This window comes from Stegostoma tigrinum, chromosome 20 (genome assembly GCF_030684315.1).
Source record: "Stegostoma tigrinum isolate sSteTig4 chromosome 20, sSteTig4.hap1, whole genome shotgun sequence".
Lineage (NCBI taxonomy): Eukaryota > Metazoa > Chordata > Chondrichthyes > Orectolobiformes > Stegostomatidae > Stegostoma > Stegostoma tigrinum.
The window spans coordinates 31,874,873-31,890,573 of record NC_081373.1 but is presented as its reverse complement, the minus strand read 5'-3'; the positions used below and the strand labels follow the sequence as shown (position 1 = coordinate 31,890,573).

The window sequence follows — 15,701 nt, the reverse complement described above, 5'->3', positions numbered from 1 at the left end:
TTGGTGCTAGAAATGGCTGGGGTAGATTTCTAATGAGGAGGAAACCAGACTACTGGAGGCATAGGCTAGAAAAAGGACTTTTAGGTTCCCAGATACAGCACTGTCTTTCAAGTGAGATATTAACATAGGGCTCCAAATCAGTGATTGCATAAATGTAACAGATTCTATGGCAGGATTTGAAGAAAAGCAGCAGTGTTATCCCTAGCATCCAGGCCAATATTTGATTATCTAGTCATTATCGCACTGCTGTTTTTGGAAAATCTGCTGTGTGCGTATCAGCTGCTGTGTTTCCTACATAGCAACAGTGACTCCCTTCCACAAGGTATTCCACAATGACTGGAAAACACTTTGGGATATCCAGTGATAAATGCATGACTTTCTTTTATCTTCTATTAATGATTTGTTCAATAGTCAACTAATGTTTTTAAATGCAAAGTTTAACATGATAAATAAGGCCTCAGAAGCAGTGTACATCAAAGCTAACTAACATATCCTTAGCAAATTACAGTTAATTTTTGTGGTGCATTTATTTTAGCAGACAGACAATCTGCAATCAACCAGCTCATTTCCACCTCATAATGTGCGAGATCAAGCTATGCGAGGACCACCTCGCTATCAGCCAGTTCACATTAGTAATCCATTGCCGAATTCAGTTGCAAGAGCAAATTTGCACTTTTCCCTGACACCTCAGCGGGTCCTGCCCCCACTGAACCACAGTATGGCATCTAATTCAGGAGTACCAAGCAGACCATTGCCAGCCAACCCCTCCTTCAGAAATCCACAGGTATGCATATATTCTGTGTACTGCAGAGATTTAAACTGAGTCTACATGCTGAAATATTCAAGTCTATCGTTTGAGAAGAGCTATTTCTCTGATGTTTCAGCAACATTTCCTAGTGATTTTGAACTTTCTCACAGTAAATTGTGATGATTCAGACTATTAATGTTTATGCAAAACAGTCTGAAATATGGAAATGTACAATTCATCTTATTGTTCCAGTTGCTCATTATATCATTGTTCAACAAAGGTTACTTCAATTTATTTTGTGGAAATGAATCAGTTCTGTTGGTTAAATATTTAATTACTGCTAAACAAGTCATGCATTCCTTATTGTTTGTCATAAAGTTATCTTCCAAATAAATATTAATAAGCCATATTTCTTAGGCCTTGTTTCCAGTCATACAGACATAACAGCCCAAGTAGAGATATCAGCAGTAACTCACAGCATCCAGATTTTCTGTTCAAGCTCAGCCAAGATTGTAGTGATGGAACACGAGGAACTTCAAGAAAATTCTTAACTGGCCCCACCAAAGATCTTCACCTCTTATCACCTTTACTTTAGAAAGGTTATGTGAATATTCTATGGCTGGTGTGCACATTTTGCTTTAAAATGACAACTCAACATTTTACATAAAGTTTTTGTTGCAATCTTTGAGCTGCGGTTGTGTTTGAGAGAAGTTGAAACAAATGGCTTGAAGGAAACAAAGTACTCTTGTTTTCAAGAATGCCTTGAGTGGCAAACAGAAGGAAGATAGCGCGAGAGAAAAGGTTACTGAAATATTTTTTGTTCAATGACCAGCTTAGAATAAGAAACTTGGAAATTCTGCTCCTCTCTCTGATGATCTTAACAGTTTCTATAGCTATTTCTGACCTCTGCTTATCTCATACAGGCTTGTGACACCTGAAAACAAAATTGTTAGCATTCACTAAACCAATTTTAGGGAGGTTGAAAGACACTCAGATGTGAAAAAGCATTGCTAGTGCAACATAAATTAACAAGCAAGCCTGAGCAACAGTAGTTGTGATTTTTCTTAATAAATTCATGGGACGTAGGTATTGCTCATTCATAACTGACCTTCAGAAGGTGGTAGTGAGCTGCTTTTTTCAAATACATCTGAATTATTTGCTCTGGACCATCGCATTTGTGTGTATCTGGAGCCACATATAGGCTAGGCTAGGTAAGGACAGTAATTCTCTTTCCTTAAAGGATATCTTTAAATCAGATTTGTTTTTACAAACATCTGCTAACTTTATGGTTAATAGTACTGAGATCTCCTCGTTGACATCTTCCCAATGCAGTGCCACCGATGGGGGGGGATTTCCCCAGTAGCAGATTGCAAATATTGCTTCAAGAGCTATTTTACTCAGTTCCTGGCCTTTCGCCAATGCTGGAGCAAACCTCCACCATGTCAGTTGCCGCCAGCATCACGTGAACCTGCGGCTCCATTATCCCAAGGTGAGGGACAAAGAACCTGCCTTCCTTGCTCCCTGCCTGACCATTTCCCCACCCCTGAAGGGTTCCTCCTCTCGTTCTTGTCCCAGAATCTTTAATTTTTAATTTATCTGGAGGGCGCCAGAGTTTCTTTCCTGTTTCAGTAGTCTCCTCTCTGTGCTAGTGGCGCTCCTAAGGCTTCAGCAGCAGCATCAAACCCCACTTTCCATCTTCCATTGAATGATGGCCCTGAGGCAGCCACCCAGGAAGCTGTCTGTAGAAAATTCACTGTGTTCCTCCCGCTGCCAGCAAGTGCAGGCTCACAACCCCTAGTTATGTTCAGCTTATGTCTCTAGATCATTAGTGCAGGCCTGTAGTCCACCAGCATAAGGACTCTTCTACCATGCCTCATTGGAAGGCTACTTTGTTCACTAATTCTATAATCATTGTGAAATCATATATAAATTTTACCATGCAGTATTTGCATGATGTATGATGTTAAGAATGCACTTGTAGCATCAGTGAGTGACATGATTGCCCAATTTCATCTAACTGCATTATTCCATTGCCTTCTACACTGAAGTATCATTAAAAAATCTTGTATGCCATATTACCATAGCAACATCAACCTTTTGATTCCTAATGTTTGGGTGTCCATTTGAACTTTCATCTGTAAAATTAATTATGAATATTTCTAAAGATCCAAGATGATTTTGGTCTTTTCAAAAGAAAGAAAAACTGCAAATGCTTAAAATCTGAAAAAAAAACCCTGCTGGATAATAGTCAGCATATGAAAAGAGAAAAGATGCCTAGTTAACATTTACTCACCCATGAAATAATGACTAATTTTTTTCTCTTTTGTCAGAGTTTGATAGACCTGTTAATGTTTACTTTTATTACAGTTGAGTATTATTAGAAAATAACATTGGATTTTATTCCACTACATGTGGAGAAAGGGGAAGGAAATAGCTTGTGGTCTTTTATGTGCAATTACTATTTCTCTTTTTGTCTGACTTAATATGTTAATAATTGCTTCATTCATTATGGTAAATAATAACCTTTTATAACTTTGGTTTAACAGGAAGAGATTTAACATATTAAGTATTATTAAGTATGTTGGCACTTTGTAAATGAACAGCAAATAGGACATTTTACAGATTGCATGTACAATTTACACTCCCAATTATAGTCATTAGTCAGCAGAAGACCGATTATTATCCTCAATTTGTATTAATGGCAGTTAACCAGATGTGATTCCAAGACCATAATATATCTGGAACTGTCACCTTTTGGCAAACAAAATAACTCAAAAACAGAAAATCAGATATACAAATCAAAATCTTAAAAGCTCTAAATCTCTACAATACTGCAGCTAATAAGTTCATTTGGCATGTTTGAAGTAACATAAATATTGTTGTATTAATTGAGTTAAGCATTTTCACAAAACATACAATGTAATTGAACCATAAACTCTGTTTAGCCACCAATGCAACCCTGTGCTGGCCTCTTTCTCAAACTGGATCAAATTATTTGTAATCTGTGTCCTGTTTGATCCTGAACTGAGTCTGACCCCACATCCTTTCATTGAAATGAATCTACTTCCACTGCTATACTATCACCTGCCTACTCTCCTTCTTTAATCGATCTGCTGCTGAAACCCTCCTTTATGTTACTCCAGGCCTGTTTACTCTAATGCTGTCCTGCACTGCCTCCCATGGTGCATAAACCTGAGCTCATCCACCACCCTGCTGCCCATGTTATTACTTGGACCACATCTCTGCACCCATCACCCAGCATTCACTTCTGCTTCCGATTGACCAAAGCTTAAATTTTAAAATTTAATTTTCATTTTAAACTCCTCTATGGCATTGAAGCTCCTTCATTCTGAAACCTCTTCCATCATTTTGTGTCTCTTTCAATTACTTCATCAGTGTCATCCCATGCAACAGCAGTCAGGAAAATCAAGAAATTGTAGCATATATATATAATTGTATACTTATGACCAATGCGTGTATTTATTTGCTTCTCTACCTGGTCAGTCCGAATTACTGAAATCTCAACTAACAGGCATTATGTTGTTCATGTTCATTGCAGGGTCCTTCAATGCGCAGCCCTCCAAAGAAACCTCTGCCAGCAAATCCTATAAACAGGCCATCACAACTGAATGCTCCCTTCAGACAGCACCCTGAGGCCCAGATCAAGCCTGTCAGGTGAGTTTTTTATACAATTTAGTTCTTACTTGACAGTGAGTGAAAAAAATCATAAAAAACAGCCTAACAGATTTAGATTTCATAGCCAAAAGCAGAATACATGCTCCCTAACTATGCCAACAAGCATTGCATAGATTTTCTTTACTTCCAGAAAGCTAAGACAATGTTCATGAAATTCTGTAAGACTTCAAAATGCTCAAATCCTTGTACACTTACTGAAACAATCAATGATAGGTGTGAATGTGAAATATGGTGGGAATGGGCTCATACAAGAAGCCAAAATTGAATGTCTGATCAAAGTAATGGTGAAGCTTTCAGACATTAATGAAATTGATTTGTACAAAGATATGAACTGTAGATTAATTTACTTGTTTTTATTTTATCAGAATTTGTTTGTAGTGTTCATTTCAAAGACTGGTTTCTCTGCATGAGGCACATCAAAATAATTATTTTCTCTCATCCCTCCCACCTTCGTTCTCCTGCTACCTCAAAACATTTGTCCAGTCAACAGGCTCATAAACACCCGCTTTTGAGCTTTTTTGGGATGATCATTACATTGGCTTTCTTGTCAATTTTGCATTATCCTCTGTGAGGAAGCATGTAGACCCTACTCGACATCCACCTGACACAACCAAAATTAAAAATTTCTATTGTAACATGAACTTGTGCCTTCCTGCTCTATAGAACAGCACACTGAAACACTGGCCTGTTCCTGTATCATAAAAGGTTATACTTAATTGAAGCTTAATAACAAAGCATTTCATTGATGAATTAGGACTACGTAACGAAGATGAGGATTAGTTAAGATTCAATGAGCATTACAGTTCAAAAGAAACAAAAGGCAAAAAGAATACTGCAGCAGAAAACACTAATTAATTTAGATTTCAAAGAAACATTATTTTCCATTCTGCCTATTCTATGTGAGCATTTGAAGCTATATTGAGTACTCTTCTTGCTGTTAATATTAAAATAGAAAAATGTGAAAAATTGTATTTGAAATCTGAAAATACAACATGCATTCTGAAGACAGATCTTGATTATCACATTATCATTCAGTAGCTTTCTTATACCTTGTGTATTCAAAGTAATTTAACAATAAATCCATACTATTTCATTCATTAAAAAGTGTTAACAACTCAATCCATGTTGTTAAAAAGCTAAAATATTGAGGTTATTTCCTATTTTCTTTCTATCTCAGCACAACAACTCCAATAAAATCTGCATTCTTCCAAACTAGGGCTTTTTGTATACTCTACTTTGCTTTACCCCACTATTTTTGTCCATCTTTTGAGATATCTAAACCTGAAAGCCTAAAACTCTCTCCCTAAACCTCAATACTTTGCAATGCTCCTTAAAATATTCTGTAAATTGTCTTATCGACTGCGCTGTCCAATGGGCCAGATATTGTTTTCAAAGTAACAGTGAAGCTGAAGGTAATCCCTGTTATTTAGGTACATATGCTGTGGCATTTTCAGGTCAGGTCAGTTGTATGAATATCTAGAATTTGCTCTCTAAGTTATACTCATTTACTATTAATTTTGTGAAAGCCATATCAAGCTATCTGTCTCCCTGATGACTTGCCTTAAATGGTGTGATATTACTGTTCCTGCTTGCAATAAGATTTCACTAGTACAGGTGTACATTTTCTTTCTTTCAAGCATTAATTGTTTTCCTAGAGATTAAAAATAATGCAAAATGGTGACTCAGTTGTTTTTTTCTTTTCTGCTCGCTCAATCTCGCCTTATCGCCTTCTTTATTTTTCTACCTATGCTTTATTTTATATGGAAATTACCAAGTCTAATTTACACTCCATGTCTTTGTACTTTTCTTTTTAACAAACCTTCATTTTGATTAGTTTGGGAGGTACATATTTGCTTGTTCTATTCACTCAGGTCCCTCAATGTTCTGTTACCAGCTTGCAGTTGTAGAAGCCTGCCATTCAAACGTTTAAAAATCCAACCATGCAAGAGAAAGTCTAATGAATAGAAAATGCTATTAGATAGCTAGCAACAGTTTAGATTTAATAGATTGATGCTAAATAATTTAGATTATGTACTCTGATTCTAGTAAATGATGTGATTTGATGGAGGTGTGTAAAATTATAAAGGGATGGAGCAGAGGATAGAAACAGACTGCTGTTGTTATCTTTCAAGGGGTGCAAGCTATTACTTTGGGAGATACTATTGAAGGAGCATTGATGACTGAGCATATAGTAGTGAAAGACACCTTTTGGCCCATAAATCCCACCTTGTTGTCAAGCACTGACTTACACTAGTCCCATTTCGAGCAGTTGGTCCACAGCCATGTACGCTGTGGCACTTCAAATGATCGTCTAAATATTTCTTAAATGTTATGAAGGGCCTGACCTCTACCACCCTTTTGAGGAGCATGTTCCAGATACTCAACACCCTCTGGATGAAAAAAGTCTTCCTTAAATCCCCTCTAAACCTTCTGCCCTATACCCCATACCCCTAGGTTATTGATCCTTCAACTAAGGGGGAGAATTTTTACCTATCTAACCTATTTATATTCTTCATGGTCCTCAACCAGGGTCCCCTTCAGCCTTTTCTGCTCTAAGGAAAATAATTACAGCCTATCCAGTATCACTTCGTAACTGAAATGCCCCAACCTAGGCAACATTCTGGGGAATCTCCTCTGCACCTACTCCTGCTGTGGGCTGCCTTGTAGTTATTACATCCAGTTAATCCATTTTACTGATCCAGTTAAATTTCTGGTCAATAACAGCCCTCAAAATTCCATTGGTAGGGTCAAGACAATGGTAATGCAATTGAATGTCAGGAGACAGTGGTTAGGGGCTCTCTTGTATGAGATGATCATTGTCTAGAGTTACGTGGCATAAATATTACTTGTCATTTATTAGTGTAAGCCTCAGTATCCCCAGATCTTGCTATATACAAGCATAGATGTCTTCATTACCTCAGGCATTCTGAATATGCAAACAATTATCAATGAACAGCACTAATTCAAATCTTTAAATGGAGAATAAAGCCTAATAAAGAGAAATAGCTGAGGATAAATTCACCAAGAATACTGTGCTATGGAATTCCTTCAGCAATTTTCTTGGGCTGAGATAATCAGCCTTCAAAAACCAGAAACATGACTCAATCAAAAAATGTGCTTATCAATGACACATTACTATTGACTTCAGTTTTTCTTATTCGTCTTTTTATTGTGCCCAAGATTTCTACCGAGGCACTTCGTACCTAAGATTGCGCCATGTGTTGGTGACATTGTGCACACTTCACTGTACTCCTGTCATTATCATTGACTTCAGTTTTACTGGGTCTCCATGGTGCCACACTTCATCAAATGCCTTGATGTCAAGGACTTTCACTTTGGATTGCAGTTCATGTCCATGTTTGGATTGAGGAAGTAACGAGGCCAAGAGATGAGTAGTCCTAGCAAAATGCAAGCTATGGATTCATCGAGTAGTTATTCGGTGGGCTGTGCCACTTTGTTAATGGCTTGGTAAAAATTGCTAAGAGTTTTTTTGCCCAATTCAGATTTGTTCCATTTTTTTGTACCCAGCATTGTAAGTCTTCAACACTGCTACCAAGGTGTTGTAGGTTCCCCTTAGCGTTTTCTGCATACAGCACAGTTAGCTGTTTGTTGATGTTACGTGGATTTAATTGTATTGGTTGAAGATGTTGGCCACCTCGGGAGAAACCTAACTCAATTGGCAGTTTTCACTTCAACCTTATCTTCTGCACTGAAAGGCTGGGCTCTGTAATCATGGAGAATGTGGTGTTCATTCTTAAGCTTAAAAGTGTAAGAAATGAAAACTCACACATTGAGAAGCTGTTAAACAGACCTAAAGTAATGATAAAGGGTTAGTGTGTAAAAACAACCAATAAAAGTTTGCCCTTCCATAGCTAAATAATAGAACTAATGAATCTGTAACACTGCAGTTAGCCCCTTTTGGGATATACATTACTTGTATGAAGCAATTGGTAAGCAAGGAAGAGTCTTGAAGTTTTGATATACTGTTTAGACCAAAGGATATGTTCTTGGTATGCTTGTCACACTTCTCAAAGAATTAAGGCTGGTCACCTGGTGTGATTGCGTTAGAACAGAGAGGGGTGCGTTGGACAATATAATTAAACTTTTGCAGAAAAAAAAATGACCAGCATCTATATAGCACCCTTCACAATCCCAGAAAATTCATCGGCCTTAAAGCTCTTTGGAAACATTTTTGAAATAAAGCAAATATGGCGACTAATTTGAACACAGCAATGTGACAGGGATGGGATGTTCTGTCTTGTGTTTCTTGGTCAAGAAATCAGATACAACTTTCCTGCTCATCTTCAATCATTGAAAAAATACATAGGCCTCGTTTCGATATCCCATCCAACTCACGGCATCCCTGGCAATGACTCCCTCAGCATTGCTTGATTTTTGTGTTCACATCCCTAGAGTTGTATCTGAACCCACAATCTTTTGACTCATAAACTAGATTACTCCCAAATGAAACACAGCTAAATGTGATTCCGCGCAGTATCTACTGATGGCCAACAGCACTTTGTGGGCCATACTGAGCTACTCCCAGCCAAAGTGTATTCTGTGTTTATACAACTGTCAATATTCCCTCTAAATGATGTTCAGTATGAGGGAATAAAGCTTCACCAATTATGGGAAGATGATGGTTGTATTGTTTCATGGTCTCTATGTATGTGTTTAACCTGAAATTATGAGACATCATGGATTCTGAAGTCACTGTTGAGGAATCCCATGACCAACCACACCTGACTGTAAATTGTTGTTGCTTGCGTATTTGGGAGATCTCAACTGTTGTTGGACAGGTCAAGCCCAGTGACTTTAAATTTTCATCTTGTGTTCACTTCATCACTGCATCCTCTGTATCCACGTAACCTGCCCCAATCCTACAACCCTCTGGGGCACTCAAAATTCCTGGAACTTTGGCCATTTGAACATTCCCCTTTTTTTTTTCAACCACTTTCAGTAGTTGTGCTGTGAGCCATCCAGGCCTAGTTTTCTTCAATCAACCTACTCACAGAATGCTCTTCTTCCAAGACGTTATTTATTAGAACTTATGCCTTTAACCAGGTTACTTGAATATCATTTTTGTTGCCTCATTGTCAGATTCTATTCTTGTGCATTGCATATAACATTTAATGATGTGAAAAGCACTTTGTAAATGCAAGCTACTGTTTTGTTGGCATAACCAGCCCATTTATGCCAGATTAAAGGTTATAGTAAAATAGCAGAAAGAATAATGTTTATCAAGTATAAATGAAGTCTACTGAACAAAGCTTGAGGATTAAATAGATACATGAAGAAATTGTGATTAGCTCTAACTTAATTTGATTATCGTCTTCTTTATTTCAGACCGGCACCCAAGAAGCCTCAGCAGTACAATGAGATTAACCGACGATGTTGACATCGAATGACGAAAAGAATTTACCTGCCAGCAACTGACCAAACATGTTTGCACTATATGAGAATTCTACATTGAGTTAGTCCTCTTATTAACCAGCATTGCAAATAGGAACTGTTCTTCTATGTATCCATTTCTGTGCTAGCATTTCTCGACTGGCACGAGCAATGAATAGCAAGGTACTGGTGTCTACCAAGCTGTTCCTTTAATCCCAACTAGACAAGAAATAAACTTCATATGCATATAGTTGAGAGATGCTAGTACTTCAATCTTTTATACAAAGCAAGTGGTCCCGTCACTCTCCTATCATTAATGTCTCATGTTACCACAAAGAATCTTAGCAACATGCCATAGTGGCTTCATTGTTCCACATCACTGGGTTTTTATGGTGTACCATCTGCTTCCACACTAAAGATGCATTTTATTCCATTTTTTAAACAAATATGCCATCAAAGCAATGTATTTAGACAGTAAACACATGAAAATATATCAGTGCCTTCAATGTATAAGCAAGATATCGCATGGACACAATGCCCTTGTGTACTATGCCATCAGATCCACTCATTTTATGGGTTGTATGACAGAGGGCCATACACGGCACTTGTAAAATCAATCAAATTTTGTATGACGTAAGAAACCATATAATTAGGCATTTTAATTTAACAGAAGTGCTAAATATGTTAATAGTGATTGATCAATTGTTTGAAATGCATTCTTATACTGTAAATAAGAGGTAAGCTCACACCACTAAAGGTTGTGAAAAGATTAGTTGGTGCTTAACATATTTTGTGTACTATAACAGAACTGATAGATAAAGGGATTCTGAGCTCCTGTTTTTGGTGCTGTGGCTCCTTATGGTGCTGTGTACTTGCTCAGGTACGTGTAAATTATTAATTTATGTTGAATATTTATTACAATGCAGTGCACTGTGGCAGACACTTTTACAGTAGCTGAATTTTCTTAAAGGAAAATTTCTCTGAGTGTCATAATTGTGATCATTTTCAGCAAAAAAAATTTCACTTAATTGCAACTAAGTAGGATAAATGTTTTGCTCTAAAGTTACTAGGGCACAAATAAACACAATGTGCTATTATTCTTAAACAGCAGGAATTTAAATAAATCAGATTGGGATGAGGAAATTCAGCACAGATTGGAATGATTCACAGAATTCATCAAAAATCAAATCACTGCATTGTTTTCTTTTCAGGTCAACCATTTTGTAAAATGATTTTTAAAGATTCCAAACTTGTTATTAGTGTCTCTAGTTTATTGATTAAACTATACTCACATTTTTGTAGCATTTACATATACTAGAAGGTCAGCTAGCCACTCAGAGCTCTTTTTGTTAAATGAAATGTATGTAACATTCCATTTAAGCTAGTTCAAGTTTGTCGTGTATTTTAGGTTTTACAGGGAAACACTTCCACAGTTTGTTTTCCTCTGCCATTGATTCAAGGTTATGCTTGTGAACAGTCCGTTATTCACTAAACTTGGTGTTCAAATAATTCGCTTTGTGTCAGTAGTTATTTTGTGCATCATCAAGCTTTAATTCTTTCAGATCACACTACTACATTTATATCAAAATAAAGAGTTTGCATTGAATCAGCTATCTGTGTGAAATTATAACAGTATTAGCTAGAAAAGAGGAAACATAAGACGCTTTCCTTCCATATGTCTTATATTCATGAAACATACATTATATTTTCTATGTTACATAATTATTTGAGGTCAATTGTTCTTTAAATTGTATTTGGAATTATCGTCTTGCAAGACACTGGTATAAGCAGAGGATGTTTCAATGTTACTCCTTTACCCATAAACATCTACTTAATACATAGCTGGAATAGGAAGATGTTGTTCATAACCAACTCTATCCCTTTTATTTTGACTCTCAAACAACCTGAACAATCTAATGGCAAAATTAGATTTTAAACCAATCTCATGACAACCCATTGGAATACAGTCCACTTTGGGGAAGCAAGTCGTTCTGTATCATTACTTAAATGATACATGATCATTAGTTTCAGCTACTTGATGGTGCATAAGGAGGCTTTCTGATGGAATGGGTAGTGTTCCTGACTTTGAGTCAGAATCTCTGGATTCAAGCCTCAATCCATGACTTGAACGGTCAGGAGAAGTGCATTCATAATAGGGCCAAACATGCAGAGTCATTCTGCAATCCTTCCAGCACACCATGGCAGGCAGTAAAAGTGGGAGAGATTCCTGGTCAGCCAAGTGACCAAAAAAAGGGTAAGAGCTTCCACCATCCTAATTGCAGATTGCAACGTGCATGTAAAAGTGAATTTTGCCACAGCAACTGGGATATCTTAGTGGTGATGGCCATTGTCTGACTGACTGACATGAACCAGACTGATGCCAGCAGCATGAGGTCCAATAATTGTTTCAGCTGCAGTGGACTTATAACCTTCTTGTGGTGGAAATACCTGTATTGTGGGTCAGACAAATCTTTGGGCAGATAACTAAAGACATTTGAACATCGGGAAGGTGTCAACCTTTCAAGTCTCAATCGAACAAATCTTAACACAAGTGAAACTCAGCCCTTCACGTTCAGTATATTGATCCATAAATGGAATAAAATACTCAACTCCTTTAAGTTTTCTGTACATTGAATTCTGAAATAAGATCCTTAGATCTTTGTAAATTTTTTAGAGAATTGGCTGAAAAGTAGAAATAAAAAGTAAGCTATGAGTGCTGCAAGTCTGAAATAAAAACAAAATATGTTGAAAGTGCACATCAGATTAGTCAATGTAAAACAGAGAGAAGAGCCCTCGTCCACATGTACCATAAAAAACTGTTCTGCTGTCACCAAATCTATCCAATATAAAAGACCATAATCTGTTTGAAATTGTGTTTTCATTTATATCCACTTGTCTGTCAGCCAATAAAGCTCTGCACTTTATTAAAAAAAATTTTCTCTAATGGTATTTTCTATTTCCTACTTAAACCCAAACCCATCCTTAATTGTATAAACTCAAGCCTCATAAATATCTTTGTAATACATCTCAACTGTGAGAAGTGCCTTGGCAAATATGCTTACCGTTGATAAATGTTGGAGCACTAGTTGAAGGCTTGGTTGGAAGAACATATATTCCAAACCACGTTACAAACCTTCTACCAGCCTGATTCAGAATGACACAGACAGAAACATGGCAGTCCCATCTAATGATCATAGAAAACTGATTTGCAGCCCAGTCAGAACAGTAGGAAAATAAAGGGCTTTGTGACCTCACTAAAAAATACAGGAGATAATGAAAAATAATCGGACATTTCATTAATAATCATTTTTGCCAGTAAGATTTCAAGTTTGAAAAGCATAATTTAGTCTGAGTAAAAAAGTGATTAGGCTGAAGTACTCAAACAGAAGTAGAGTGTTACAGGTGCTGGAAACCTGAAAAAATTACTCAGACAAATAGGCAGCATCTTTTTACAGAAATAGAGATAATGTTTCAGGATAAAATGTTAACTCTGTTTCCACAGATGCTCCCTAACTGTTGAGTATTTCCAGCATTTTGTGGAATGAGTTTTGCCTTTGACCTTCACAATCTTCCGAGTGTCTCCTGAATATTTCCAGAGTCTACCTTCTTCTTGTAAATTCTCATCTTCCATACTCTTCAAGCAGACTGATCACATTCTGTAGAATAGAATATAAACAGTTCATCATTCGATAAAAATCTAAAATAATTGTTCCGTCAATACGATACTAACCAATTTCTACATCAATAAAAGTGATCAATAAAATGTAAAATACCTCCGTGCTAAAGGATTTGGCCATTTCTAGGACACTTGTACCATGCTGGAATTAGACAGAGAAAGATGTAAGTGTTCACAGGTCTAAAAACAGTAATTTTGGCATTTTGCTAAAAATGGTATTCTTGATCTACTGTGTTAATGTGCATTATGCAATCAGATAGTAAACATCTTGTACACTATCATTTAAAAAGAAATTAGTATGTATTGATGCCTTAGTGGTATTACAAAAAAATTGACATTACAAATATAGTAAGCAATTAGTTGTTTGCTATATAGTTCAAGTACATGCAATAATTTGTTAGTAAAAAAGTGCTGACTGGCCAAATTCAATTTCTAGCTACAAAAATTTAGACCAACATTTATTGTATCTCATACTGGGAAGTTATCTCAAGCAAAGATACGGAATGAGTATTTCCACGTTTTTTAATGTTAAAAAATCCTGGGATTGAAAATTAAAAATGTTGGCAAATTAGAATAATCATAAAGAAATTGAAACACTCAAAGGCTAAAATCCAGAAGGCCCGCAACCTGTTATTAGTCATACAGCCATTGAGATGTACAGCACAGCAAGAAATCCTTCAGTCCAACTCATGCATGCCAATCAGATATCCTAAATACATCTACTCCCATTGGCCAGCATTTGGGTGATATCCCTCTAAACCCTTCCTGTTCATATACCCAAACAGATGCCTTTTAAATGTTGTAAATGTACCAGCTTCCATCACTTCCTCTGGCAGTTCATTCCATACATGCACCACCCTCTGCGTGAAAAAGTTGTACCTTAGGTCCATCTTAAATCTTTTGCCTCTCACCTTTAATCTGTGCTGTCTAGTTTTGGACTACCACACCCTAGGGAAAAGACTTTGCCTATTTATCCTATCCATGCCCCTCATGTTTTGCAAACCTCTCTAAGGTTATGCTGTCACCAAATCTATCCAATATAAAAGACCAAAATCTGTTTGAAATTGTGTTTTCATTTATATCCACTTGTCTGTCAGCCAATAAAGCTCTGGACTTTATTAAATAAAATTTTCTCTAATGGTATTTTCTATTTCCTACTTAAACCCAAACCCATCCTTAATTGTATAAACTCAAGCCTCATAAATATCTTTGTAATATATCTCAACTATGAGAAGTGCCTTGGCAAATATGCTTAAAGGCACTGTTGATAAATGTTGGAGCACTAGTTGAAGGCTTGGTTGGAAGAACATATATTCCAAACCACGTTACAAACCTTCAGATGCTCCAAGAAAAATAACTCCAGTCTGTTAAGCCTTTCTCTATCACTCAAACCCTCCAACCCATTCTTGTAATTTTTTTCTAAACCCTTTCAAGTTTCACAGCATTTCCCTATAGGAAGGAGACCAGAATTACACGCAGTATTCCAAAAGTGGCCTAACCAATGTCCTGTGCAGCAACAACATGACCTCCCAACATCTATATTCAATGCGCTGACCAATAAAGGCAAGCATACCAAATGCCTTCTTCAATATTCTGTCTATCTGCCTCCAGTTTCAAGCAACTACCAACCTGCACTCCAAGGTCTCTTTGTTCAGCAACACTCCCCAGGACCTTACCACTAAATGTGTAAGTCCTGCCTTGATTTGCCTTTCCAAAATGCAGCACCTCACATTTTTCTAAATTAAATTCTATCTGCCACTCCTTGGCCCATTGGCCCATTTGATCAACATCCCGTTGTACTCTGGGGTAACCTTCTTCGCTGTCCACTACACCTCCAATTTTGGTGACAGCTGCAAACTTACTGACCATACCTCCTAAGTTCACCAACAGGTAATTCCGCTGTTGAACTGGCCACAGAATGCAGTATAAATAGAAATACAGCCTGTGGACAATTGTGGTAGAATCGTAAAGAAGTGAAGACAGTAGACATTCACAGTGCTTGAGGATATGCCAAAATCACTGGCCAGACAGGGCAAATAGAAAAACTGACCACCATGTTTTTAAAGGGACTGAGAAAATAAACTTTTAGCAATTCAATCAGGTTCCAAACATGCATCCATAGGTAGATCCCACATCTGCTGTGTTGTAAGCCAAACCACTCACCCAGAATACCGGCATAATCACCAGGGC

The 15,701-nt window shown here is 37.1% G+C and overlaps 2 protein-coding genes across 4 annotated transcripts in view; one reads left to right on the top strand and one right to left on the bottom strand.

Annotated features, from left to right (window-relative positions):
* The window catches only part of LOC125461867 (disintegrin and metalloproteinase domain-containing protein 12), a 354,472-nt gene extending 342,931 nt beyond the window's left edge, over positions 1-11,541 (top strand). For 2 of the 3 annotated variants that reach the window (XM_059653082.1, XM_059653084.1), the window contains 3 exons: positions 536-784; positions 4,308-4,423; positions 9,791-11,540. In XM_059653082.1, coding sequence (XP_059509065.1) covers positions 536-784; positions 4,308-4,423; positions 9,791-9,842 — 417 coding nt within the window. In that variant the 3' untranslated portion in view covers positions 9,843-11,540. Of the gene's footprint in view, positions 1-535; positions 785-4,307; positions 4,424-9,790 lie in introns of all 3 variants that reach the window. The other variant, XM_059653083.1, reaches the window with a different exon arrangement.
* The window catches only part of fank1 (fibronectin type III and ankyrin repeat domains 1), a 61,892-nt gene continuing 57,690 nt past the window's right edge, over positions 11,500-15,701 (bottom strand). Inside the window, exons 10-11 of the mRNA XM_048551160.2 lie at positions 13,609-13,653; positions 11,500-13,491 (exon numbers count right to left, since the gene is read on the bottom strand). Coding sequence (XP_048407117.1) covers positions 13,456-13,491; positions 13,609-13,653 — 81 coding nt within the window. The 3' untranslated portion in view covers positions 11,500-13,455. The remainder of the gene's footprint in view (positions 13,492-13,608; positions 13,654-15,701) is intronic.